This window comes from Apiospora phragmitis (assembly GCF_038363925.1).
Source record: "Apiospora phragmitis strain CBS 135458 chromosome Unknown utg000001l:1.0-2902119.0:1.0-2906034.0, whole genome shotgun sequence".
Taxonomy (NCBI): Eukaryota; Fungi; Ascomycota; class Sordariomycetes; order Amphisphaeriales; family Apiosporaceae; genus Apiospora; species Apiospora phragmitis.
This window is the reverse complement of record NW_027117399.1, coordinates 1,260,684-1,283,323: the sequence shown is the minus strand read 5'-3', so window position 1 is coordinate 1,283,323 and position 22,640 is coordinate 1,260,684. Positions and strand designations below refer to the sequence as shown.

At 52.7% G+C, this 22,640-nt stretch overlaps 10 protein-coding genes across 10 annotated transcripts; 7 read left to right on the top strand and 3 right to left on the bottom strand.

Annotated features, from left to right (window-relative positions):
* Window positions 1-395: 395 nt before the first annotated feature.
* PG994_000395 (uncharacterized protein) lies at window positions 396-1,705 on the bottom strand (the record flags this gene model as incomplete). The annotated part of the gene is made up of 2 exons (XM_066851804.1): window positions 396-1,335; window positions 1,575-1,705. 2 exons carry the CDS (start codon window positions 1,703-1,705, stop codon window positions 396-398), a joined length of 1,071 nt encoding a protein of 356 aa, XP_066722436.1.
* Window positions 1,706-2,572: 867 nt separating this feature from the next.
* PG994_000394 (uncharacterized protein) lies at window positions 2,573-3,252 on the top strand (the record flags this gene model as incomplete). Its single annotated transcript, XM_066851803.1, has 3 exons — window positions 2,573-2,620; window positions 2,812-3,158; window positions 3,204-3,252. 3 exons carry the CDS (start codon window positions 2,573-2,575, stop codon window positions 3,250-3,252), a joined length of 444 nt encoding a protein of 147 aa, XP_066722435.1.
* A 1,505-nt stretch (window positions 3,253-4,757) lies between these two features.
* Window positions 4,758-7,977, top strand: PG994_000393 (uncharacterized protein; the record flags this gene model as incomplete). The annotated part of the gene is made up of 5 exons (XM_066851802.1): window positions 4,758-4,911; window positions 4,981-6,568; window positions 6,622-6,734; window positions 6,820-7,115; window positions 7,177-7,977. The coding sequence occupies 5 exons, from the start codon at window positions 4,758-4,760 to the stop codon at window positions 7,975-7,977; spliced, it is 2,952 nt and encodes a 983-aa protein (XP_066722434.1).
* An 853-nt stretch (window positions 7,978-8,830) lies between these two features.
* Window positions 8,831-9,602, bottom strand: PG994_000392 (Cysteine dioxygenase; the record flags this gene model as incomplete). Its single annotated transcript, XM_066851801.1, has 2 exons — window positions 8,831-9,253; window positions 9,333-9,602. The coding sequence occupies 2 exons, from the start codon at window positions 9,600-9,602 to the stop codon at window positions 8,831-8,833; spliced, it is 693 nt and encodes a 230-aa protein (XP_066722433.1).
* Window positions 9,603-10,891: 1,289 nt separating this feature from the next.
* PG994_000391 (C4-dicarboxylate transporter/malic acid transport protein) lies at window positions 10,892-12,119 on the top strand (the record flags this gene model as incomplete). Its single annotated transcript, XM_066851800.1, has 4 exons — window positions 10,892-11,031; window positions 11,097-11,335; window positions 11,601-11,911; window positions 11,982-12,119. The coding sequence occupies 4 exons, from the start codon at window positions 10,892-10,894 to the stop codon at window positions 12,117-12,119; spliced, it is 828 nt and encodes a 275-aa protein (XP_066722432.1).
* Window positions 12,120-12,714: 595 nt separating this feature from the next.
* On the top strand, window positions 12,715-13,482 carry PG994_000390 (Acyl-CoA N-acyltransferase; the record flags this gene model as incomplete). Its single annotated transcript, XM_066851799.1, has 1 exon — window positions 12,715-13,482. The coding sequence occupies one exon, from the start codon at window positions 12,715-12,717 to the stop codon at window positions 13,480-13,482; it is 768 nt and encodes a 255-aa protein (XP_066722431.1).
* Window positions 13,483-14,450: 968 nt separating this feature from the next.
* Window positions 14,451-15,795, top strand: PG994_000389 (phosphonoacetate hydrolase; the record flags this gene model as incomplete). The annotated part of the gene is given in 3 exon segments (XM_066851798.1): window positions 14,451-14,493; window positions 14,550-15,428; window positions 15,440-15,795. 3 exon segments carry the CDS (start codon window positions 14,451-14,453, stop codon window positions 15,793-15,795), a joined length of 1,278 nt encoding a protein of 425 aa, XP_066722430.1.
* Window positions 15,796-15,903: 108 nt separating this feature from the next.
* PG994_000388 (uncharacterized protein) lies at window positions 15,904-17,951 on the bottom strand (the record flags this gene model as incomplete). The annotated part of the gene is made up of 4 exons (XM_066851797.1): window positions 15,904-17,289; window positions 17,349-17,531; window positions 17,607-17,689; window positions 17,861-17,951. The coding sequence occupies 4 exons, from the start codon at window positions 17,949-17,951 to the stop codon at window positions 15,904-15,906; spliced, it is 1,743 nt and encodes a 580-aa protein (XP_066722429.1).
* A 1,928-nt stretch (window positions 17,952-19,879) lies between these two features.
* Window positions 19,880-20,965, top strand: PG994_000387 (uncharacterized protein; the record flags this gene model as incomplete). Its single annotated transcript, XM_066851796.1, has 4 exons — window positions 19,880-19,898; window positions 19,966-20,182; window positions 20,252-20,654; window positions 20,723-20,965. The coding sequence occupies 4 exons, from the start codon at window positions 19,880-19,882 to the stop codon at window positions 20,963-20,965; spliced, it is 882 nt and encodes a 293-aa protein (XP_066722428.1).
* A 573-nt stretch (window positions 20,966-21,538) lies between these two features.
* PG994_000386 (uncharacterized protein) lies at window positions 21,539-22,179 on the top strand (the record flags this gene model as incomplete). The annotated part of the gene is made up of 2 exons (XM_066851795.1): window positions 21,539-21,798; window positions 21,879-22,179. 2 exons carry the CDS (start codon window positions 21,539-21,541, stop codon window positions 22,177-22,179), a joined length of 561 nt encoding a protein of 186 aa, XP_066722427.1.
* Between the last annotated feature and the right edge of the window lie 461 nt (window positions 22,180-22,640).

Sequence of the window (22,640 nt, the reverse complement as noted above, 5' to 3'; positions counted from 1 at the left end):
GGCGTTGGCGGACGGTTATTGATTTATGGTGATTATTTCTGGCTTTGGGACATAATCATGGCATCGATGCATCGGCATCATTCAGCCGAAACTGGGCGCGGTTTCTACTAGGCACTATTTCCCATCTTGAGAATCACGATACCCCACTATTCGCGAACCACTTGGGAGTTTATACATCAACCAATGCCAGTGAGTGTAACGTGAAGACGACTAAAGAGTAGGTTTGAAATGCTTATAGAATTGAATGAATGGGTATCAACTGCAATCAGATCCTGTTCTATATAGAAGCCACCCTTCTCCTCCCCCGTTACACTAAGTTTGACAGCCAGCAGAACCCAAAGCGAAAGCTCCCTAAGCACAGGGATTGGTAGGTGATATAAATTTATATATCAAAATCACCGCTTACGCCTGATGCCTTCGCCCAGAACCTTATCCAACGCCTTGGCGGCCCTCTGCTCATTCTTGCGAAACTGCCCGTTGAACACTTCGGGCAGCACCATGGTGCTGTTCGCATGCTCCTTGGCGAACCCGACTGCGGCATCCTTGCCGCACTTCTCCCGCGTTACCTTGACGGCCTCGTGCAGCAGATCCGACCCGACGCCCTTGCCGCGGTATCGCAGCATGACCGTCCAGGCCCGGATGACGCCCTTGCCGCCCTTGAGCGCCGAGGCGCGCGTGCGCCGCTTGGTGCCTGCCGCGGCCAGGACGGCGGCGGGGGACTCCAGGCGCAGGACCAGGGCGCCGATCAGCGTCTTGCCGTAGCGCACGCCGATGATGGTGTCCTGGTCGCCCGTGTCGGGCGACACCATCCAGTCCCACGTGAGCGCCTCGGCGACGGCGATGTAGCGGCCCGTGAAGTAGCGGATGCCCAGCAGGTACGTCATGAGGACGGCCGAGTGGAGCATGAGGGTCATGCCGAGGTCGCGCCGCGCGCGCCACGAGAACTGGAAGGCGAGGCCGAGCGCGGCGGCCAGCACGGCGAGGAGGTACGGGTGGAAGACGGCGTAGAAGGAGGCGAGCTGGCGCTGCTGCGCGATCGAGTCGGCGACGAGGTTCAGCGCGTCCACCTGGTCCGTCTCGTCCTTCAGGACCCCGATCTCCAGCGGCGGCAGGTCGTCGGGGACCGGGCCGAGGGGCGCCGCGCCATGGTCATCGTCGTCCGCGACGGCGGCCAGGGGCACCGGCGAGGGCGGCGGCAGGGCCTGGGAGGAGGATGGCTCGAGCATTGGCGTGTTGGCGTTGGAGGACATGGCCGAGGGGTTCACCACCAGATTCGCCCGGAGAAAGGTGAAGAATGCTGTAATATAAAAGAGGGAGCCGTCAGTCAGTCGGAAGCTTGGTTATCTGACGCCGGCAGTAATATCTGGGCGCTCCTTGGCGAAGGGTTTCTTATATGGAAAACTATCCAATGGTGAATGGGCTGTAAGGTAGCTTGCTTGAAGCTGATATGTCTCTTGCTATATCTCAAACAGGAAGCAATTGGTGCACTAGCATTGGAGAGATGCCAGGCGAGGACATGGCATGCAATCCCTTCGAAAAGACTGCAAGAAGGAGAGTTGAAGAGCACCAGTCACTACTGTGGTTTGCAATTCGCACGATATTTCAACTTACCAGTGCTAGTCCTAAGCCCAGGCACTGCATTGAATTTGTCCACTATTGAATCATGACCGCAGGTGTTCAGGTCCAGCTCTCGCACGTGCGCCATCTAAGCATTTTGTGTGGCCGGCCAGCGTTCGGAGGCCAGGCCCGTAATGGTTGGGGGTCGCGAGGTGCGAGGTAAAAAAAGGAGCCCCGAGAGCGAGATAAAAGGGCAAATTAAGACGAAATAAAATTTGTCGCCGGGTCGTCTGAGATGGAATGGCGCCAGGCGGTTAAAGTCGTCTGTCGGCGTCTGAAATGTCAATTCTTACCAATCGGCTGGGTTTTTTTTTGGAGGGGTCGTTTCAATGGACCCTGGGATGTAATATGTAGGTAAAGTAGGTAGGGTAAGGGTAGGTGGTAAATCGACGAACGACGTCCAAGTGATAGCCAAGTAAAGTAGTCAGGCAGGCCGAGATAGTGGAAAGACGAATCCTAGGACTCTTAGACAATGTGCTAGATGTTGTCTGCAGGATGTCTCGCAGTGAATAAGAAAGGCTGGTGGATTTGGTCGTCTTTCTTGTGGAGGCAACGGGAATAAGAACAAGAATGACGGGAGTATGAGATGGGAGCATTGGGTTCACGAATGGGCAGGTAGAAATGTTTATCAGAAGGCCGCGATCGTCGCTGAAGACGCTTCCGGGTGGAGATGTTGGCTGATCCGAGAGTCAAGACTTGAGACGATATTGTATGCCAACGAAAATGGGCCAACTATGCCCACCAACAAGCGATGTCATTCCTCAAGCGGCTTGCCTCTCATGTTCAACACAACCCACCCCCCTGCATCCCGTCGGAAAAGACGAGTCCTTTTGAAGCTGGACGAATCGGTTATCACTGATCACTTCATGCCATGGCTCATTCTCTCATTCTCTCTCTCTCTTCGGCAGGTTATCTGATAAGAGAAGAAGCCGTAGGCGAATAGCATCGTCCCGAAATGGCGACCCGACAGGCGCCACATGCTGTTGGTTGGAACGGTGCCATGGTGCATGGCGAATAGACTTATCATGTGCCTTTCAGCATCGTGACAAGCGTGATAAGCGTCGTTGCTAGCCCATCTTGTGTGTGTATCTAGAGTCCGGACCGCGTGTTCCAATACGCCAGTCCCCTCAACCTACCCAGGGACAAGGTTGGATTCCCAAGGACATGGACCTGCACTACTGCACCCTCTCCCAGTTTTTTTCTCTCTCAGTCCCACAAAGCACGGCATTCCGAGACGGTGACAGCGTTGATGGATGGGGTCTGGAGGGGTCTGGAGGACATGAAGAGGGTGGGAGCGAGGAGAGGGGCTGTTTGTCTCGAGATCCGTTCGTCATCAGAACCTCCTTGATCCTTGGGCAGGGTCGATCTCAGACACTACCGTTGCAGCGCATTCCTTCCGTCGTGCACTGTGCTTCTGGAAATGGAGTGCCAATTGAGCTTGAGGGTGGTTTCTTATCTGAAACAAAGTGCCAGATGCGTGGTTCTGAGCTTAACCCCTCCAGCACCCTCGTCAGCATGCATCTTCCTGAAACAGTTAACACGTAAGTTGACCTGTCGTGAGGTGGGTAGTGCTAATAAAGAAAAAGGTTGTCCGCTATGGTTGTTTTGGACTCTTGGGTCCTGCAAGCGGGGTAATGTATTCTCCTTCAGTTGGCTAATTCTCCTGATTATCAACACCATGACGGACGATGCCATGACGCCTCATTACTTGAGGACCTATTTGAACTACATAGATGTACGGTGGATATTCCAGATAACATCAGCCAAAGTGTACCTACCAGGCAATCAAATAGATACCTCCTTGCATAAAGGTATAGATTGGAATGTCAGCGGCGGTGTGCACAACACAAGGACGCTGCGTTCGCTGTATGCAGCTTATTACTTCTTCGGTTAGCTGATCGGCTATCCCGCTTCTTGGGCAAAGTGCTAGCAGGCAAGTACATTATTGTACTGCCCTCATGTGTTGAGTGATTGCTCCCTTTGCGCCAACTTCCAATCAAGATGGCGGTGGTGTACAGTAGTGTCTTGTCTCCCGCCATCCACCCGCAACCTCTACCCTGGACCATTCATGAGGTAATCTGCGTGGCTGGTGCTTCGCATCACAGCCAGACAGCTCCTCCCCACCAACCAAAAGGACAAAGTCAATGGGATGCATGTCCTACTTACTACATCCCACCCATCTTCCCCATGGTAGGCAGGCAGCCTTCCGACATGGCGCGCGCCCACCTGTCCCAATGTCCTTTGGCGTGTTGGCGGACGGATACTTCAAATATTGGAGTGGCCAACCAACCAAACAAGAGGCCAATGGAACTCCGGCAACGGACTTCAAGATGGCCTAGCCAGGGGTGTCTTGTAGGGCTGAAAGGATTGAAGAAGATCAACAAACAACTCTGAACGATACGTCTACTTAAACAAACCTCTTCGCTCTTCCGCTTTGGCCCATTTACTACTGCAATGCTGTCCGCTGGCACATTTTATTCTGGCTTCGTCCTTCGCCGTTCCGATGGTGTTTGGTTTGACCAGTGGGCGAGTCTCGATACCACCTTGTCTGATTTGTGTCCAATGCTTTTTCTCACCTCCAAGTTTGGAGACGCCCAGGACATTCGTCGAGGACCGGCGGGCATAAGACCAAAGGACTGCAGCGTAGTGCTGCCTGGTCCTAAGCACCTCTGCTCGACCGTCCTCGTGCTGTCATTGGTTCGAGCCCGAGCCTATGACCCAATTCGCTCCGCCATTCAGCTGCCGCTGCAGCGGCTTTGCTCGAATCCCTCAAGGCAGAGCGGATCGGCGGATTCAGCCTTGTTGCCTACCGTACTTCATCGAGTTAGATCCCGCCCCCAACGTCCCTCAAAGCCCTTCTGGGTCCCCTGCGCCCTCCAGAACTTGCATACAAGTGTATGCCGGATATGGACTTCTACCAATGAGGCTTGCAGGCCTGCCTAAAAGTCCTACGCTTGTACCTTTGTATCATTTGCAGTCCTAAATAGAAACCTCATTTTGTCATCTTGCTGAGGTAGCACTTCGAAATGTTTCCACATAACATGAGGTTCTGGGATCGTGCCGATGCCGACGTGGAATTCCATTGATGTTGTCGTCACGGAACTGAGGCGTGGTGCTATACTGTAAAATTGCCCGCTACAATGGACTCGAAAAAGGCTTCAGGAGCGGGACGATCCTCCGCCGCCGACACCCTCTTTCTGGACCGAGAGAACTTACCGGATTCGGGAACGTCGACGGTTGAGTCCAACTCGTGGCCCCTACGGAGGCGTTCAAGCTCTAGTTTGAGCACGGAGAGTAGATCCAGGACATCCGTGTCTTGCATGTACGCCCTTGACCTCTACTTACTACTGACGTCGATAATAGGTTCAGTGCTGACTGCTCATAGTACTCGACAGACTTCTGGGGAGGACTGTGCGAGGCAGCGGTTCATCGTCTGGGCCGCTGTCAAACGCAATAAGTCGGTTCGAATGGCGCATAGTGAGAGGCTGAGATGTCCCTTACTGAGATGCGGAGAGCAGTTCGAAAACCATGAGGAAATGCTGGAGCATCTCACCGACTGCAGACACTTTGCGACTGGCGAATATGTATGCTATGATTGCATGAAGGTGGAACGCTATAGCGAAGAAGGGAGATGTAAAGGCTGCCTTGCTGGCCATCCAACAACAAAGCGACGACGCATAATCCAGAAGGCTAAGAGCTTCTTTTCCACATTAGGGCACAGGTCCCGAAAGGACGAGATGATTGAAGTCGTAGCAGATGATGTTCTGCCTTCCCCTCCAAGCTATGACTCACTCGATATTCCGCAACAACCGGTAGCACCCGAGGCTCAACCAACACTCGAGATTGAGATGGGAGGAACCGAAATACTAGAAATGGACTCCAGCTCTCAGCCCCTTCAGCTCGACTCCGTTAACTACGAAGCGCAACCGGTGGTTTCCAACAGGTCCTTTCCTGCCAGTAACATGGACTCTATGATCGCGCCGGCTGTCAACTTTACTGGACTCAACTCATCACCGGCGTGCTGCCGGCCTTCTTTGGCGCTGGACACACAGAACGTTGGGCGGCGGCCAGTGAAACGATCTGGTGCCTATCTCACTCCAAGTTCTTCACTGCGTTCCGCAAATAGTTCAATATCACCAATGAGTGCTGGCTCATTGACCTGGACACTAGACTCGAGCATCAATACGAACCTGACTTCACCAATCACTCCCTTCAGTCCCGATGAAATCGAATCGAGCGCGCTGTCCAGAGAAAACAGCTGCAAATTTCCAAAGGACCATCCCACGATTGTTTGTTGGGATGGAGCAGTACGAGATGGTGTCAGTGATAAAACAGTTCTGCTTCAAGACCCCTTGGAGGCTGAGGTCAACAACGGCGACTATTCTCTAAGCAACATCTCCGAGCTCCCGGGTGACGATCCTTTGAGCTTGTCCGTGCCGCGGGCTTGGAATAATGAGCCACTGTTTGATTTCGACCAGGAACAAAACTTCTCATGGTCATCGAGTATCGATACCGAGATCAACGTGTTGTTCACAGGTAACGATCAATCAGGAGAAGCATCTCCGCCACAAATGACCCAGGAACAACACAGCAGTACAGGCAGCGAAACACAAGTGTTGGTAAATGCAGCGTGGGATACATTGCGCGAGCATGTCACGTCATCCGTTTCAAAAGTTGGCCCCAGCCTTGGAGGGAACTTACTGGCACAAGAGCTTAGATCACTGGGTGCGAAGCAGGTTGCGCTCAAGGGCTTGGCCTCACTCAGGGGCATCCTTGGTGGCTTAGATCCAGAGCAACCAATCGACTATATATGTTTCGTCCATTTGGCCTACGCACTCTTTTGGTCGTCCATGGGGACGATCTATCGGGCCGATGCAAACAGCTGTTCCAACAAGCCATGGCATACCAAGGATTTCTGGGTGCGGATCAGCGTGGTGTTTTCTGTCAACTTGTACGGGCTATATGGCAGCCGCGTGAGGCCACTCACACTATACAGCAAGGCAGTTCATCATTCCTTCCCCCAGAGCATAGAGGGAAAGCGCCAGAATTTCGATACGATACTGGGACCCCCACCGATGCCGACCCTCTGGTTGGCGTGGCACAGAACTTTTTAGATGGTAAGCCACCCGATCTGTTATTTTATATCTCGTTCCATGCTATTAAGCGTCGGATTGCCTCAATGTTTTACTAACATGAGATTAGACCTTGAAGCAATGATAATTTCAAGTGCCCTCGATAACGCTGGGAGTATCGGGAGTATCGAAATATTGACATCCGATCTTTGGTCCATGCATATATCAGATACAAGATCTCACAACCCAAATCCGACGGATGCGTTCGTTATAACAGTGGACTACATCACCAGGATCCTGGGTCAGAACTTCGGATCGCAAAACGACGCATTGGTTTCTAAGCTCCGAGCATTATATACTCAGGTTGAATCTGGCTATATCACGACAATCCGGCGCCTTGAGCTCGAGATCCTCCAGGCAGGAAAGGTAAGCTGCCCTATGCTGTTCACTGGGAGTGGACCGGCGAGACTGACTGACATCTTGATAGAGCGTTCTGCCAATTTCGCAATCATCTGACGCGTACACCCGGGAAGTCCGGTCCCTGTGTGACCCCATCTATGCACAACAAAGCCTGAATCCAAGGTCAAGGTACCACACACTGGGGGTAGATTTGGTAGAATCGCTTATCCGTGGGGTTCCTGATGACCCTCCACGAGAAGACGTAGGCAGCTTTTCTGTGCCGGACGTTTTTGATGAGTTCCTCAACAATTTCGACGAGGTCTTTGTCGGCAGCGACCCCAGCTTCCTGATACCTACAGAGGTACCGTCGGTAGTTGAGGGATCAGCAATTACACAAGCACCCAAAGCCTCGGCCTTTGATTCGACCGTCAACCCTACGATCCTCGGACGAGAGAGCCCATCAATAACAGCCAATAACCACATGGCGTCGGGCCAAGAGTCAGGATCCATGGGCTCCGTCACAAGTAGTATGCAATCTGTTGCAGAAGTTGTTGATGTTGGTGGTAGTGGTGGCCCAGGAGGTGAAGAAGGAGTAGGCTCCACCGCCGCCCAGCAGCATAAGGTCGAAGCCAACTCATGCTGCGAGATCTGTGGCTACCGGCCCAAAGGCGACCCCCAGTGGTTCAAGGGCAGCATGGCAAAACACAAGAAGCTTCAGCACTCGACGGACCCGCCGCGGATCTATAAGTGCTCGTACCCCGGCTGCACGAGCGCCTATAAGAATCGCCCGGACAACCTCCGGCAGCACCAGATCGAAAAGGGCCACTTCGTTGAGGGTGTGGACTCGACGGGGCGCCCGGCCAAGCGGAAAAAGACCTCGACAGATTGATGAATTACGAGTAGGTGGGGGTTATACGGATATCTTTCATGATGGATCAAAAGGACAGTTGCTTTTATATATTTGGGTTATTTATGTGTACGGAGTTGTCGGCGTTTTCGCTAGATGCGGCCGGAAACGGTTAGAGATACCATTTGAATACACAATAAAACATTTCACTTGGTGTTTAATTTGCCGTAGGGTAATACTTCCGCTCGGAATCGAAATAAACAAGGTTGACATTGACCCAGTTTCTTCAATCCTGTCATCAACCTCAGTGTAGAGACCAATGAATAAATACCATGTTGCCGTTGACTGTCACTGTTGTCGTCGGCTTTGGGAGAGTGGAATACGATTGTGTGCAAGTGTCAGACTGAGTTGCTGATCCACTTTAATCATCTTACTTCAGCCAATGGCGAGTCGCTTGGATTGCGTGATTGAAGCTTTTCCTCTTGCGGCCAGAGCGGATGCTTCTTTTACTTGGGCCTGTGTTCAGCGTCCGACGACCACATCTACCACTCTTCCTACCTTCTACTTCTACATATACATGATGATGTTGGACTATTCTGGTCTTGTTGATTGTGGTTGAGACTATTTTTCACGTTGAATGCATGTCGTTGCGTGCGTGGAAATGTCTCTCTCGCATTGACTAGCCTGGATACTCTATCTTATTCATTAATCATACTACGGAGTATGTGGACGCCATTACACCAAAGCCCAATATATCCAAACAATCTCGTCATGGCATCGAGGTATGGTCCTGTTCCAAAGGAATGCCCGCTAAACAAACACTAGGCCAAAGGCCCCAAACATCATGATGGTCTATCTCTATCTCTCTCTTCTCGTCACTCCCATCACTGCTCCTTCAAGAGGCGGCCGAACTGGAGAAGTAGCCGCACTTAGGGACATGGCTCTTCTTACCCGACCGAAGATCAAAGATGTTGCAGCCGGACTTGGCTACGTTAGGGGGCGTGTACACTGCGTCCATATTAGTCAAGATGGCCAACACGGAACACCATTTTCGATGGACTTCACTCACGGTGCAACGAGACGGCGAAGTCGCTCCCTCGTTGGAGATTCGGTGTACTCCAAGCTCGTCGGCCATATACGCTACCGCATTCTCTTTGTGGTGGCTGGTGGACTTGACCTGCATCGGCTTGTTCTTATCGCCGTCCGGGAAGTCGTACCGCGTCTCGGTCAGGGTGCCGCGCAGGATCTTCATGACGCAGTGCGCATTGCCATGGTCGTGGATAGGAGACCCCTTTCCCGGGGTCCAAACGAGGATGAGCTGTATAGTTACGGTCTTGTCAGTATTGGCTTGACGACCCGGTGGCCATCGAGTGATGGTTTGTGGATCGGTTCCTTACCAAATTACTATTGCCATTTCCCTCGTCGACGAGGTTGCGGGTGTATGCCCGACTCGGATCGGCCATGGCATACGGGCTCCATTCTCTGTCGTCGGATGTGTACTGCTCCATGGCATGCATAAGGTCACCAACATCCACATCATCCGACGTGATGCCCGAAGAAGGGCCCAGGATGTCCTTCAGAGACTCTACCAGCGTGTCAAAACGATCCATGTTGGTTTTGCTTGACGTCTCCTGCTGTCGGAGGGGGCTAAGGATTGTGCAAGTCATGGTTGTGTAGGTATGTACGGGTTGGGGTTGCTATGATGTTGTGTGGTCTGGTTTAAGGTTGTTTTGTTGGTCGCAACAGCGTATTCAATCAGCTTTGTCTGGTTTTGTCGGCGGAAAGGGAGAGGAAGACGGTGAGCAAGCAATATTCCCAAGGTGGCAGGGTGGGCCGCGCCGACTACTCCGCTTTTTCACGCAAGCTACGGCTGTTGTGGCTAAGGGTGTGTCCCGAGCTCGGCTGGTCGACGAGGTGTGTTATCTAACATACGATATGATACCGCCTGCAGGTCTTGGGTACAAAAGCAGCAAGGTGCATGAGGATCCCTGTGGGGGTAGGTTGCTGTCGGCTTCCGTCTCTTGCCAGTGCTGCCGGGTCATCGAAGTCAAATTACGTGTATTTGTCTCTTTTTGGTGGCGGTGGAATTGGGATGGAATCCTTGGCTTTGTGCGAAGCAAAAGCTTTAGGCTCGCGCCAACAAGTAAGCAGCCTTGGTCAAGTGCTCTGCTGGACAAAGAGAGGTGAAGAAATTTGAGGCAGGTGCCATTGTTCACGCGTCGGATTCTGGCGTGGCTTGTGTACGGACTCCCTACCTACTTGGCTGGTCCTTGTTAGGTCTTTGCGTCAATTGCGATCGTATCGGTTAGCACCGGACGCTTGCTTGGTTTGTGGGTGGGGTCCCCATGAGCAAGATAAGTAGGTAGGTACGTACGTATTTGGAAAGAACGCTCAAGGCACGAGCGAGACGGGCGACTGCGAACATCTCTGTATAGAAAAATTATTGATCTTAACATTCAAAATTGCGGCATTCTTCGGACTGGCACATATCCAATACCCCTATTCATCAATCTGGCAACTTCTGCTTTTTGCAACCCCTTTCCACGTGACCCAAGGAGAAGCCCCTAAGCTGACCCTGGAAATGTTGGCCAGATTGTGTTTGTTCTGCGGGACCCACTTGGGCCGCCTCCGGTCACCGGAAACCTTATTAGTCAAGACCATAGCGGGCCTGAGCTACATGCACTGCTGACAGCTGAGTAACAAACAGTACTCGTGAGCGGCATCGTACGTCTGTCCTGGTTGCGCTCGTTTCTGTATGTCAGTATCCCGTGGCCCATATTAATCATGCCGGAAATGACGGAATTGGTAAGATGTAGAGTGCAAATGCTCCAAGTCAGCTAACGAGCACTTCCCGCCCCTCGAATCCTTCACGGCCGGGTCAAGAAACTTTCATCTGCCATAGTCCGTTTCTTCTATCAACTCCGTCTCCGTGGGAAAGACGTCGGCCGCTACAACCATGACCATAACAAGTGAGCCTGGCCTTGGGTCAAGAAACGAGTCGGAATCCAGTCCTCCGTCGTGTCCCGAGGGGGCCGCGCCGTGCACTTCCAAGAACGACGCCGGTTGGAGGAGGATCGTCCAGAATTTCACTCCTTCGTAAGCAAGCGTGCTGCTGCTTCTCTAGCCACGAGGGCCCATCTTGCTGCTGACTCTGGCTGCAGCTGGTTCACGGTGACCATGGGGACGGGTATCGTGTCTATCTTCTTGCACAACCTCCCGTACAACACGGCCTGGATCCGATGGATCTCCGTCGGCTTTTTCGCCCTCAACGTGCTTCTCATGATCGCCTTCACCACCATTTCCGTTGCGAGGTATGTCTTGTACCCGCAGATCTGGTGCGTCATGATCCAGCATCCGACACAGTCCGTGTTTCTGGGCACCTTTCCTATGGGCCTTGCTAGTGAGTTCTTTCTCTGCCAGGGGGTGGGAGTTTGTGATGGCCAGTCTGATATCTGTATACTGACTGAATAAAAACTAAAGCAATCATCAACATGATTGTGTTCGTCTGTGTGCCGGCCTGGGGAAATTGGGCAGCATATCTAGCATGGGGCCTGTGGTGGTTCGATCTCGCTATATCACTTCTTTGCTGTGTTTCCCTGCCATTTCTGGTGTGAGCTAAGCCATCTCCTTTCACCCAACCCGTCATTGGCCCCTATCGTTTCAAGTGACGCGCAAACTGTTATCGCACGGAGGAGACAAGGGAGCAGTCATGGCAGCAGCGGCACAGGACTATGACACCACGTACGCCGAGCCGCTCGGCCTCTTGATCGAAGGTCTGGGAGCCTGCATCGCCCTGATCATGTGGGGGATCGGCCTGATCTGGCTCGCATACGCCGTCATCAGCATCGCCGCGACGAGAAACTTCCCCTTCAATATGGGTTGGTGGGGGTTCACTTTCCCCCTCGGCGTCTGGGTAGCGTGCACCACCGAGCTGGGCTCCGTCCTGCACAGTACCTTCTTCGACGTAACGGCCATGGTGAGTACTTTTGGTGTCTCTCCTTGATTTCAGTAGTTATACAAGCTAACCCAACTGATCTGCTGCTTAGATCGGTTCGGGCTGTATCTTTCTGCTTTGGCTCGTCGTCGCGGCTTGCACGACCAAGCAAGCCATCTCGGGAGAAATGTTCTTTGCCCCTTGTTTGAAGAACCTATCGGGCGCCGAGAGACTGGGCAAGAAATCTTGATGATATGCGATCGATAATGTCCCGGTATATCTCTTTTACACATTCCGAGGCAAGTTAGACAGGTCGTGGCTGCTAACCCGAAGCCTCTTATATCGCGCCTGGATTTGATTGGTCCGTTTTACGATCCCAGTCCCTTCCAGGTCTTCCACGGGTATACATAACGGCGTGGGACCCTCGTAAACTTCAACTGAGCTATCTGCTGTTTGATCAGGTATACCAAGTCTGACTCACTGCGCATACTATTCGATACTTCAAGCAAGATACTTGTCCAGAGGAGGAAGCTGGCGTTGTCTGTGACTCACCTTAGTGGACACCTGCCTGTAAGCTGACTAGCAAGCACTGGCGATGTTCTCCAACTCCGGCGAGAGATACGGGCTATCTCACAGCTCCTAGCCGACTGAAGTGTGTGGTGTAGAGTAACACAAGATAGTGCTTGTATTACTGGAAACTAGGCAAGGAGGGATGGATATAAAAGCACCATCCCGCACCCCTGGCTATTCCACACTACTATACTTGCATCAATTGACTTGACCACAACTGCATACCAACAACAACCGTATACAATTTCCATTGTGACATCCACGCTTTGCCCAACATGCCCTTCGTTCCCTCTTCCACCTTCCACCTCACCACGCCGCGCCTCTACATCTCGCACTTCCACGCACCCCAGCACAACCAGTTCCTCGTGGACCTCTACAACAGCGAGCTATACACCAAGCACAACAAGACAAACATCGACACCCCCGCCAAGGCGCAGGCACAGATTGAGAACTGGATGCCTGGCTGGCACGAGCGGAACGGATATGGCCCGTACGTTGTGAGTCTGCGCTTCGCCCAGGACATCGTCGGAGAAAGCAACACCACCACCACCGCCGCCGACGACTACGAGAAAGCAAACTTGTTGAAGCTCGGTCAGGTGCCCATCGGCATCCTGACGTTGATGCGCGGGTCCCATTACACCGTGCCCGACTGCGGGTTCGCGCTGCTGCCCACGTACGCCGGCAAAGGGTACGCGACCGAGGCGGGGCGGCGCCTCGTCCAGTACGCGACGGATCCCAAAAAGCCCACCACAACCACCAGCACTACCAGCGAAGCGGCGGCGGCTTCTGCGGAGTATGATGAGGATGACGACGATGTCCCGCGCGAGGGCCAAGGGCTGGGTCTCGAGGGCGTGTTCGGGTTCACGAGCAGCAACAACGCCGATTCCAGGAAAGTGTGTGAGCGCCTCGGCCTCGAGTTCCGCGGCGTCTACCCGCTCGAGGCTTTCGGGGGCGCGCCGAGCGCTGTCTTCGCGCTGCCGGGTATGGAGGCGGACTTGTCGGTTTACGGCATCAAGGCTTCTAGGACGGATACCGTCGAGTGAGAGAAAGAGAGATTCGGCGGGAAAAGCGAGCTTTGATATGACAATGCAAGGGAAAGAAGGTTTGTGGATAACTATCCTCGCATATCCAGTATATTGATGCAATGAGTTGCCTTTATGGCTTCGCATGGAACTGCAGGTAAGGGCCGCGTCCAGCCTTTTGACGCCTGAGGCGCCATTACTTGGGTAGGACGTGGCCCCGGTACTGGACAGTGAAAGGAAGGTCGGTGTTCTGCTTGCCAAGAACATGTCTACGAACATTTCTGCTTAGGTGGTATACAGCTGTATCTGTGCGCGGCTAAATATGGTGTCGAGGAAATGGTGGGAAAAGGGAGGTGCGGTGGCCGTACATTCAACATGGTGGCTTGGCAGTTGAACAACGAATTGATCTAATAAGGGGTACCTGACGAAATGAAAACGCGTGGATGAGGTCTTTCATTCATATGCTAATAGCAAAGACTAACAAAATGAGTTACTGGTGACCAGGTACTTCATCCACTTCCAGTGCTGGCTTACGGTTATGGGCATGCGCGGGCGGTGGGCGAAAGAACCGCCATCGCTGAACAGCAGGTGTCTCGAGAACCAAGAGACTGAACCGCTTGATACGCTACCAAGACTTACGTGCTGATTCTACTGATAACTATTGTTTGATTCTCCAGACCAAAAAACCCTATTGGTCGAACTTCCAGAGTGCGGACTTCGTACCGACTATATAGACTGTGAGCGCACTTCGCACCGAGAAGAAGGCTCACCCGAGAAGGTGCCTTTAGACCAACCACATTAGGCCCCTCCAGTCCATGCCATTATATAGATATATAAATCGCCCATTTCATCTCAGATGAAAGCTGGTATACATCCTTTTTCGTTGTCTTCACTTACAAAACATCCTTTTTACTTACCTCGCGCACCACACCTAGTAGCTCGTGACAACACCATTACATCTGCCCCTCCGTTATGCGAAAACAACAACCATGTCGAGTGAAAATTATGTGACGCAATCCGCCGCGGACAACAGTAATATGCTACAAGCCCCTACGTATAGCCAAATCCTCACTGACACGAAACGACAGATACCGAGGGGCACATCACCCTCCACGGCAAGACCTACAAGCTGCCCCGCCAGCCCACCGTCGTAGTCTGCGTCGACGGCTTCGACCCGACCTACCTCGACCAAGGAATCGCCGACGGCGTCGTGCCCACCATGCAGCGCTTCGCGGAGCATGGCTTCCACGCCACGGCCGACGCGGCCATGCCCACCTTCACCAACCCCAACAACGTCAGCATCATCACGGGGGCGCCGACCGCCGTCCACGGCATCGCCGGCAACTACTTCCTCGACCGCGCCACGGGCGAGGAGGTCATGGTCGTCGACGACTCCCTGCTCCGCGGCTCCACGATCCTGGCCGAGATGGCCGGCCGGGGCGTGCGCGTGGCGGCCATCACCGCCAAAGACAAGCTGCGGCGCATCTTGGAGCACAGGTTGGCCGAGAGCAGCATCTGCTGGTCGTCTCAGTGCGCGAGCGAGGACGTCTTGGCGTGGCTCGGAAAAGGGGAAAGGGAAGATACTGCCGCACCTAAGCCCCCCAGCCAGTACTCCGCGGAGCTGTCCCTTCTAGTCCTGGATGCCGGGGTCAAGATTCTCGAGGAGCGGCGCGCCGATCTGCTCTACTTGACCCTGTCCGACTGGGTCCAGCATAAACACGCCCCCGGATCGCCCGCGGCCAACGAGTTCATGTCGGCCATCGACGCGCGGCTCAAGAGACTGGTCGATCTCGGGGCCGTCGTAGCCGTCACGGGAGATCATGGAATGAACGACAAGTGCGATAGCGGCGGTAGCCCGAACATCCTCTTCGCGCAGGACGAGCTCGAGGAGAAGTTCGGCCAGGGCTGCCCCCGCGCCATCTGCCCCATCACGGACCCTTTCGTCAAGTACCACGGGCATTGGGGTCGTTCGTCCGAGTCCACGTGGCCAAAGAGCACACGGCCGATGTTGAGAACATGATCAGATTCTGTAGGGACTTCGGCCAGGTCGACATGGTCTTAGCCAAAGAGGAGGCTGCCAGAGTGTTTGAGATGCCCGAGGATCGCGAGGGTGATTTCGTCATCGTGTCAAAGAAGAACGCCGTTGTGGGTTCCAAGGCTGTAGAGCATGACCTTTCTTCGCTACAAGGCCATAGACTCCACTCCCACGGCGGACTTTCAGAGCAGAAAGTCCCTCTTATGATGTCCCAGCCTATACAGTTCTCGGAAGCTCTCCTTACCAAACGGTGGCGGAACTTCGACATTTTCGATCTGATCCTCAACCATGGTCAGTGAGGACAAGTTCAAGGATAAGACGTTCCGACTTTTACTATCTTTCAACCTCCAGTACCTTCGCACAGCGAAAGTTGGATACAAAACAGGGGCTGGATGTTATAGAGTATATTAGGCTAGCCTTTCCTGGTCTAGGAATTCTAGACTGAAGTCCGTATCCGGGTTGAAAAGGAAGTCGTATTCTTCCATGGAGAACGAAGTCGTAGGATCCTGTTCCACTTCTTTTGCTCCAACATCATCTCTAGCAGTGATAGCTACAACTTCTTGTTCCTCAGCTGCACATGTGCTACTGACAACTCCGCACCGGCAAAGGAGGCTTTCAATACCAGCAGTGATACTAACCAGAAGATGGCGCTGGTGCATGCTCAAGGTAACTTTCTTGAGGGTAGCAAGCAATGTGCGTAGGAGACGCCTGATTTCCTGCAAGTCGACCTGCACCATCGAGATGTACTTAGTCGATACTTTGAGTAGGAAGACGGCTGCAAAAGCGATCATCGTATCGAAGTAGGTGGGAAGCCCATCAAGAAAACCCTGGATCTCTAGGTCCGCGACGACAGCCCGGAGTATCGCTGAAGCTGCAAGGACGGCATGATTGGCAACCTCCTCTAGTTCCATGACGACTTCGGGCGGGCGGGTAGCGACTTCGCCAGTGTTGACTCCCCTGAATGCATGAGAGCATAGGTAAAGCTTCGCGAAGTTGTACTGGAGGCCAACCCCTTTTCGTGGGTAGTTCACCACGTGAGCGTTGGGGATAAAACGATCTATCCACTCGGCCCGTATGCTGTCAAGGGCGATACTGAACCTACGCAAGTGAGGTATGTCGGACTCAGAAAGGGGGCGATCGACGTCAACACCGAATGTGTCGAAAATATTCGAACAAATGCTCCAACGCAAAACTTGACTGACCAGCCGGGCATCATCTTCGGTAGCAAAGTCGCATTTGAGAAAGTCCCGGGCGTTTCTCACAGCCTCGCATTCTCTGGTCATAGGGGGCCTTCCGTAGGCAACGGAGAAGTGATGGTCGCAAGCGTATATAAGATAATAGAGCCGTGCTCGTAGGTAGTGCTGTCGATCACCTTTCAATGCTTTGGAAAAGCTTTTGTGGAGTTGCAATTCGGTAGCGATGCGAACTGCTGCCCCGACGAGTGACCACGACAGATCACTTAGCCAGAAGGCAGCTATACACAGAGCTCGGACGTTATCAATCGTGTGGTGTCGAGAATGAATTTGCTGGGCATTCAACTGGACGAATTCGCGGTAATATGTTTCGAAATCGGCCGAAGCTGAATGGAGAGCACCGACAGCACATACAGACGCTGTGAGCAGTGCCGAGGCCCTCCGAACTGACTCTAAGGTTACTGCGGTTTGATCGTAAAGAATCCGGTACGGGAAATGATCGAGACGATCCTTATAAGTATCAAAGCAACTTCTGGCCGAGTCGATGGTCACAACGCCACGCGATATAAAATCTTCACCGAGATCAGCTTGTACGGGTGGCTGTTTTTTATGTAGAAGCCAGGAATGGCGCCAGGTCCTGAATCAAGATCCATGACGACGCCCCAGTGACCACTGGATTCCAGGTGTGTAGACTTAGCCGGCAGGGTTGCACCAGAGTCTTTGTCCACCGGTTTGCCATGGGTATCGCCGGCCAACATCTGTTCAGCGTCTTCGGGGCTTAGGTTGTTCCTAGCTAGCCGTCCGATCATGAGCTGCAGCTTCTGCATCTTCGATTCCATGGACTGTTTCCACCTGTAAGCCGGGTCAGGCAGTTCCTCTCAGCTTACGACCGTTGCACAATTCCCCAAGCCACTTACATCAGATCGCTCTCGAGGACCATCTGTAGACTTCGATTCAAGCTGCATGAGAGGCCCCTTTTCTTGCACCGAGTGCACGGTGGCTGAGCATCACGCATCTGACATTTGATCTGAACGATCGGGTTAGCCGGGAGCGCCAGGGTGAAATAGAAGAAGGGAGCAAGTCTCGCCTTCTGTTTCCTACAAAGTACGCAGGCTACCGTAACCAGTCAGCTTTACGACATGCTGAAAATCCCATCAGTTCTTATATGTACCTGTGATTTTGCGGCTGATATCTGGTGGTTTATCCCCGAAGGCCTCTCGCAAAGCCATAACGGGCGGTGCCGGCGTCTCGGCGGCTGCCATTTTGATTCGTTTTTTGTGGATAGCCAGCACTGCCTCCTGGTCAGAAGACACGAAGGCGCTCAACCAATCCTTTGATAAAGAAGCGGCGGATTCGGGGAAGAATCGTAATAAGTTTGAGCAATTCAAGCAGTTAAAATGGTTTGGTACTTCGGGTTGAAATTAGTAAGCGGTTAGTGCTTAGTGGGGATATACTGCATTTGTAGAATATCGGACTTCCTTCCGAGTGTATTCGCGACTACCTTCCAGTCTTTTGCGGACAGCTGAAGCCAACGATACTGGCTACCTGCAAAAACAAGTTGCGCAACATCTAGGCGACGACGAACCAATGCAAGCGTTTTTGGAGCATACGGAAGAAGAGGCACCACTAGGGTGATGCTTTCTGATTCATGAGCCGCCTTCTGGGCTTGCTACATAAGCCACAGCCATGGTCGCCGAGATGCTGCTATCACTGTCCAGGTCACTTTTTCGTGTGCCACGGGCGGGCCAACCGGAGTTGCTCGAGGTGCTTATGGCCAAGAATATACATAGGACCTACCCTGAGTGAATGGCAGGCATCTAGCCGCATGGAGCCGCTGGCACAGGGATTACTGGTCGATACGGCTTGGTGGTTCTGGGTGGCATAAAGCGGAGAAATGACCGGAGGAAGTCCTCCTTATAGGGAGCCGATCTCTTCACCGAGGAAATCAATTACTTGCATACTGCATACAGCGACAAAAACTACAACATATGCCCATTGAACGAGTGCAGAGGCCAATTGCTTATTTTCTGCGTAAGGTGCCTGTCCAGTCTTATTCAATTGACCACAGTCTGTGTTTTGCAGGAAGACGCATCATAAGGGATGCCCATAATGTTGCCACTACTAAGAAAACCAGCCGCATGCAGTTGTCGATCCTTAGCCAAGGCCCTTTCTTTCGATGCTAGCGACGCGCAAGAGGCGCTACCATGTTTCTGATATGTCGAATTCCACCCTCGTGATACTAAGAATAAGTAGGTTGGTTACCCAATACGATAATCTCGATCGCTTCGACAGTAACCCTGTCCTGCGTGTTCCCTCGGCGGCGGGCAGAGCCGGCAAGGGCAGGAATGCAACATCCGTCACAGCTGGAGTCACCTTGACTCTTGAGTGATATATTTTTCTTGTTTCAACCTGAAGCATTCGAGTGATCTACTGTACGAGCTACAGAGGCTGCCGATGACGATGATGATGGGCCTTCTTGGACGGGCCCGCAAGAACGGGTGTCCATACTGTATGTACATGTATGTATGCAATGTTTCCAGCAGATGGTTCGATTCGATATGGATCGATGGATACTAGGCCCACCCACAATGCGGGAGCTGTTCAGAATAGCTAGGGGCCTAGCAGGCTAGCAATACTGTCCTGCAGAGCTGAGCTCGGATGGCTTCGTCTGATACATGAGTCTCAAAAAGAGATCAGACGTTCTGATCTCTCCCAGAGTCTAATGCTAGCGACATACGGTTCCTAGAATATATCATGTTACAACTTACAGTATGTGTTTGGTGGGGAACAAGGCTTGCTGACGACTGCAAGTCGCCCTCGATGTGATTTACCGCCCTCTGAGAGACCATGTGGCTGTAACATGTTCACCTAGGTATCCTACAAACGTCGTCATTCCCGTTGACTTCCCCGCAGAGACGCCCCATGCCTGCAGAGGAGGAGCGTGTCTGCATTGCTGCTACCCCACCACCCTAGCATCATAGTGAACAGGTACCCGACCTACCATTTGCATCTGTCTCAGATGATCTCGCCCGCTAATACATAGGTAACAATACTGCTCTAAGCCCTTTCTCTCTTTCCTCGTAGTGCTTTACTTTCCGAAGATCTCTGCTTTCCACTTGTCATTTTACTTTTTTGCAGGACACTTTTACCCTTGATCCCGACACCCCAAGCAACCGAAACGCCTTCCACCATGGAGCGCGTTCACCATAGTATGTACATCCTCACATCTATTTATTGACTTATATGCAGAACATAGCTGACAACTCGGTCCTCCAGTCAACCCGTTCGCCAAGCGCGACAATCACAGCAAGAACTCCATTCTTCTCTACAAGGCCCTGACGACTCTATCATGGCTTCTGGCCGTTGTCGTCACCTTCTACTACACTTTCAACAAACCCCATGATGGCTGGGCACATCGGGGCAAAATCTGGCACCAGAACAGAGACCATGACACGGCTTTCCGGATGAATAAGATCATTGCTAGCATTTACTGGTGAGTACTCACTTATTCATAAGCAAGACGATCCTGAATACCCTCATGATACTCACACACCACATCTAGGCTCGTCCTGTTCGTCCTGCAAGGCGGTTACATCGCCCACCTATTCTCCGGCAATGTCGAGAAGAGAAACTCCGCCTGCGCTGTCGGCAGCCACTTCATCCTCAACAACCTCTTTCACTTCGCCTTTGTCATGCTGTTTGTCCGAGGCTACTTTGGATGGGCCGAGGTCATGCTGGTCATCAACTTCATCAACCTGACCTCCTTGTACTTCCGACATGTGGGCTACTCACGCTTCATCCATGAGCCCGTAGTCTCGGGTCCGCTCGCGTGGAACTTTGTCGCCATCTACTGGAACGGGGCTATCATGGTGCCACACGCGACATCTCTCGTCGCTCGCATCTTCGGGAATGTTTTCATCTGGTCCATTCTAGCTTATGGCTTGTTCTTCGTCGTCATCTACAAGGTACGTTGCGGAATAGCAGAAACACACTCTCCCCTTTTCGTGCACGTGGTCTGACAATTGGTTTTCAGGACTATACCATGGGCTTCAACCTGAGCGTTCTGGCGGCTGCCATTGGCGTCTCGCAGTTCTTCCGACAGGTCATCGCCTTCCAGTGGATCTTCGCATTCACCATCATGGCTGTCTTGTTCGTGGCCACCATCGTCATCGCGGTTCCGGCTTCCGCCGGAAGAGACTACCGATGGAGACAACAGGCGCAATCTGCGACGGCACCAGCTGACCGCGAGAGAGCTCCTCTCCTCGCAGACAACTAAGCGCTTCGTATTCCGGGTTTGGCTCCACATACCGGAGCCGGACGTTGTAGCCTCGGGCGGATCATGGCATGGGTCCTCTCTGGCATTGACACCGGGATAGCGCCTGAGGAGAAACAAAAAACAAGACACTAAGCTTTCGGTTGATTCAAAGAAAAAAGTGCGTTTAGATGTAATGGCATGAGATATTCTTCTGGATCTCAGGATCCACTAGTCTGGTGACTGATGTTGTCAGGCTTTTGCATGTTGTGGCTCCGTACTGAGAAGTGTAGCTAAAATGGTGTGACTACTGCAGTTTCATGAGATCGTTGTTTATACAATTTGGTAATTCGGACATGTTTGAATTGCGATGAGTTGAATACATAGGTGGGTTGCAAGCCTGACATGTATGCTGTGAAATGAGTGTTCGGCGATTAATTTTGATCCCTGTTATGTCGTCAAAGCTTCACTTCGACCCGTTAAGTAGGGGAAAATACATATATACACCTTTCTAATAAGCCAACAACGCAAGCCGCAATACAATTTCGGAACCTAATAGACCAGGGCTGCATTTCTCAAGACAAGGTTCAATGTAGAATGTCGATATTGGGTCTCGGAAACGATATCTGCCATATCCCCAGGATCTACAGGATCCTGACCTCGTGCCATGCCCAGAGGTTCATTGCGCGCGTCTTGACGGCCGAAGAGCGTTCGGAAGCTCGACCCCGAGCCCTGCTCCAATGCATCGGACCGCGCCCCTCCTCGCAAACAGATCAGTCAGACGCGCCTTGGGCTACCGGAGCGAGCGATAACCGGATTCCCAATGTCTGGAAAGCCGCCGTATTTATGGCTGGCCGGTGAGTACAGTCGCCTCCACGCCGCTCCCCCCTTACCCCCTCTCCTTATTATTATGGCCTAGACAGCTAACTCGCTGTAGATTTGCAGCCAAGGAGGCTGCAATCAAGGCGCATTCTTCTCGCAGGTTGACCTTTGAGGATATCCGCATCGTCCGGACTAGGCCGGCAGCGACACCTTTGAAGGGAGTCCCTGAGGAGGAGGACCAGGAGGAGGAGACGGGAGATGATGCGACGGCGAACGACGCCGCGTTATCGAGCGGCCCGCCCGTGGCTGTCATCAAGGGGTACCCTCCGGGTCAGCCAGATACGACGGCTATGTTGAGTATCAGCCATGACGGGGATTATGCCGCGGCGGTCTGTTTGTCAGTGCAAGGGACATAGTAGTAGTGGTGGAGATGGCTCCTTCTCCTCTGGTGGATCGTCGGCCTGCTGCATTGCGACCAAGCAACAGCAAAGACTAGAGGCAATGATGGATGTGTACTTATGATAGGTTCAGTCAGCTCCGTATACATGAATTGTCCTACCGTAGCTATTGCAACCCAAGATCGGGCTGCTGCATATCTGAGAGTTTTGGGCACCCGGGTGCAAACTGAGCACGCCAATATTCGGTGGCTGCATTTGTTCTTCTTCAATGGGCAGATTGAATCTTAACTTTCCTTACCTGAACCCACCGTTCTTGCCCTGTTACATTGGATATTACTGCTGATGCATTCCTTGCAGTGACTGACTGGCTGCTGCCTGAGCTTCGCACATTGAAGCCAGTATCTTTCTCAAATCCCTCCGATATATGTGCCGACACCCAATCTCTTGTGCAGCCACTCCAATTACTCGTTCGCCGCGAT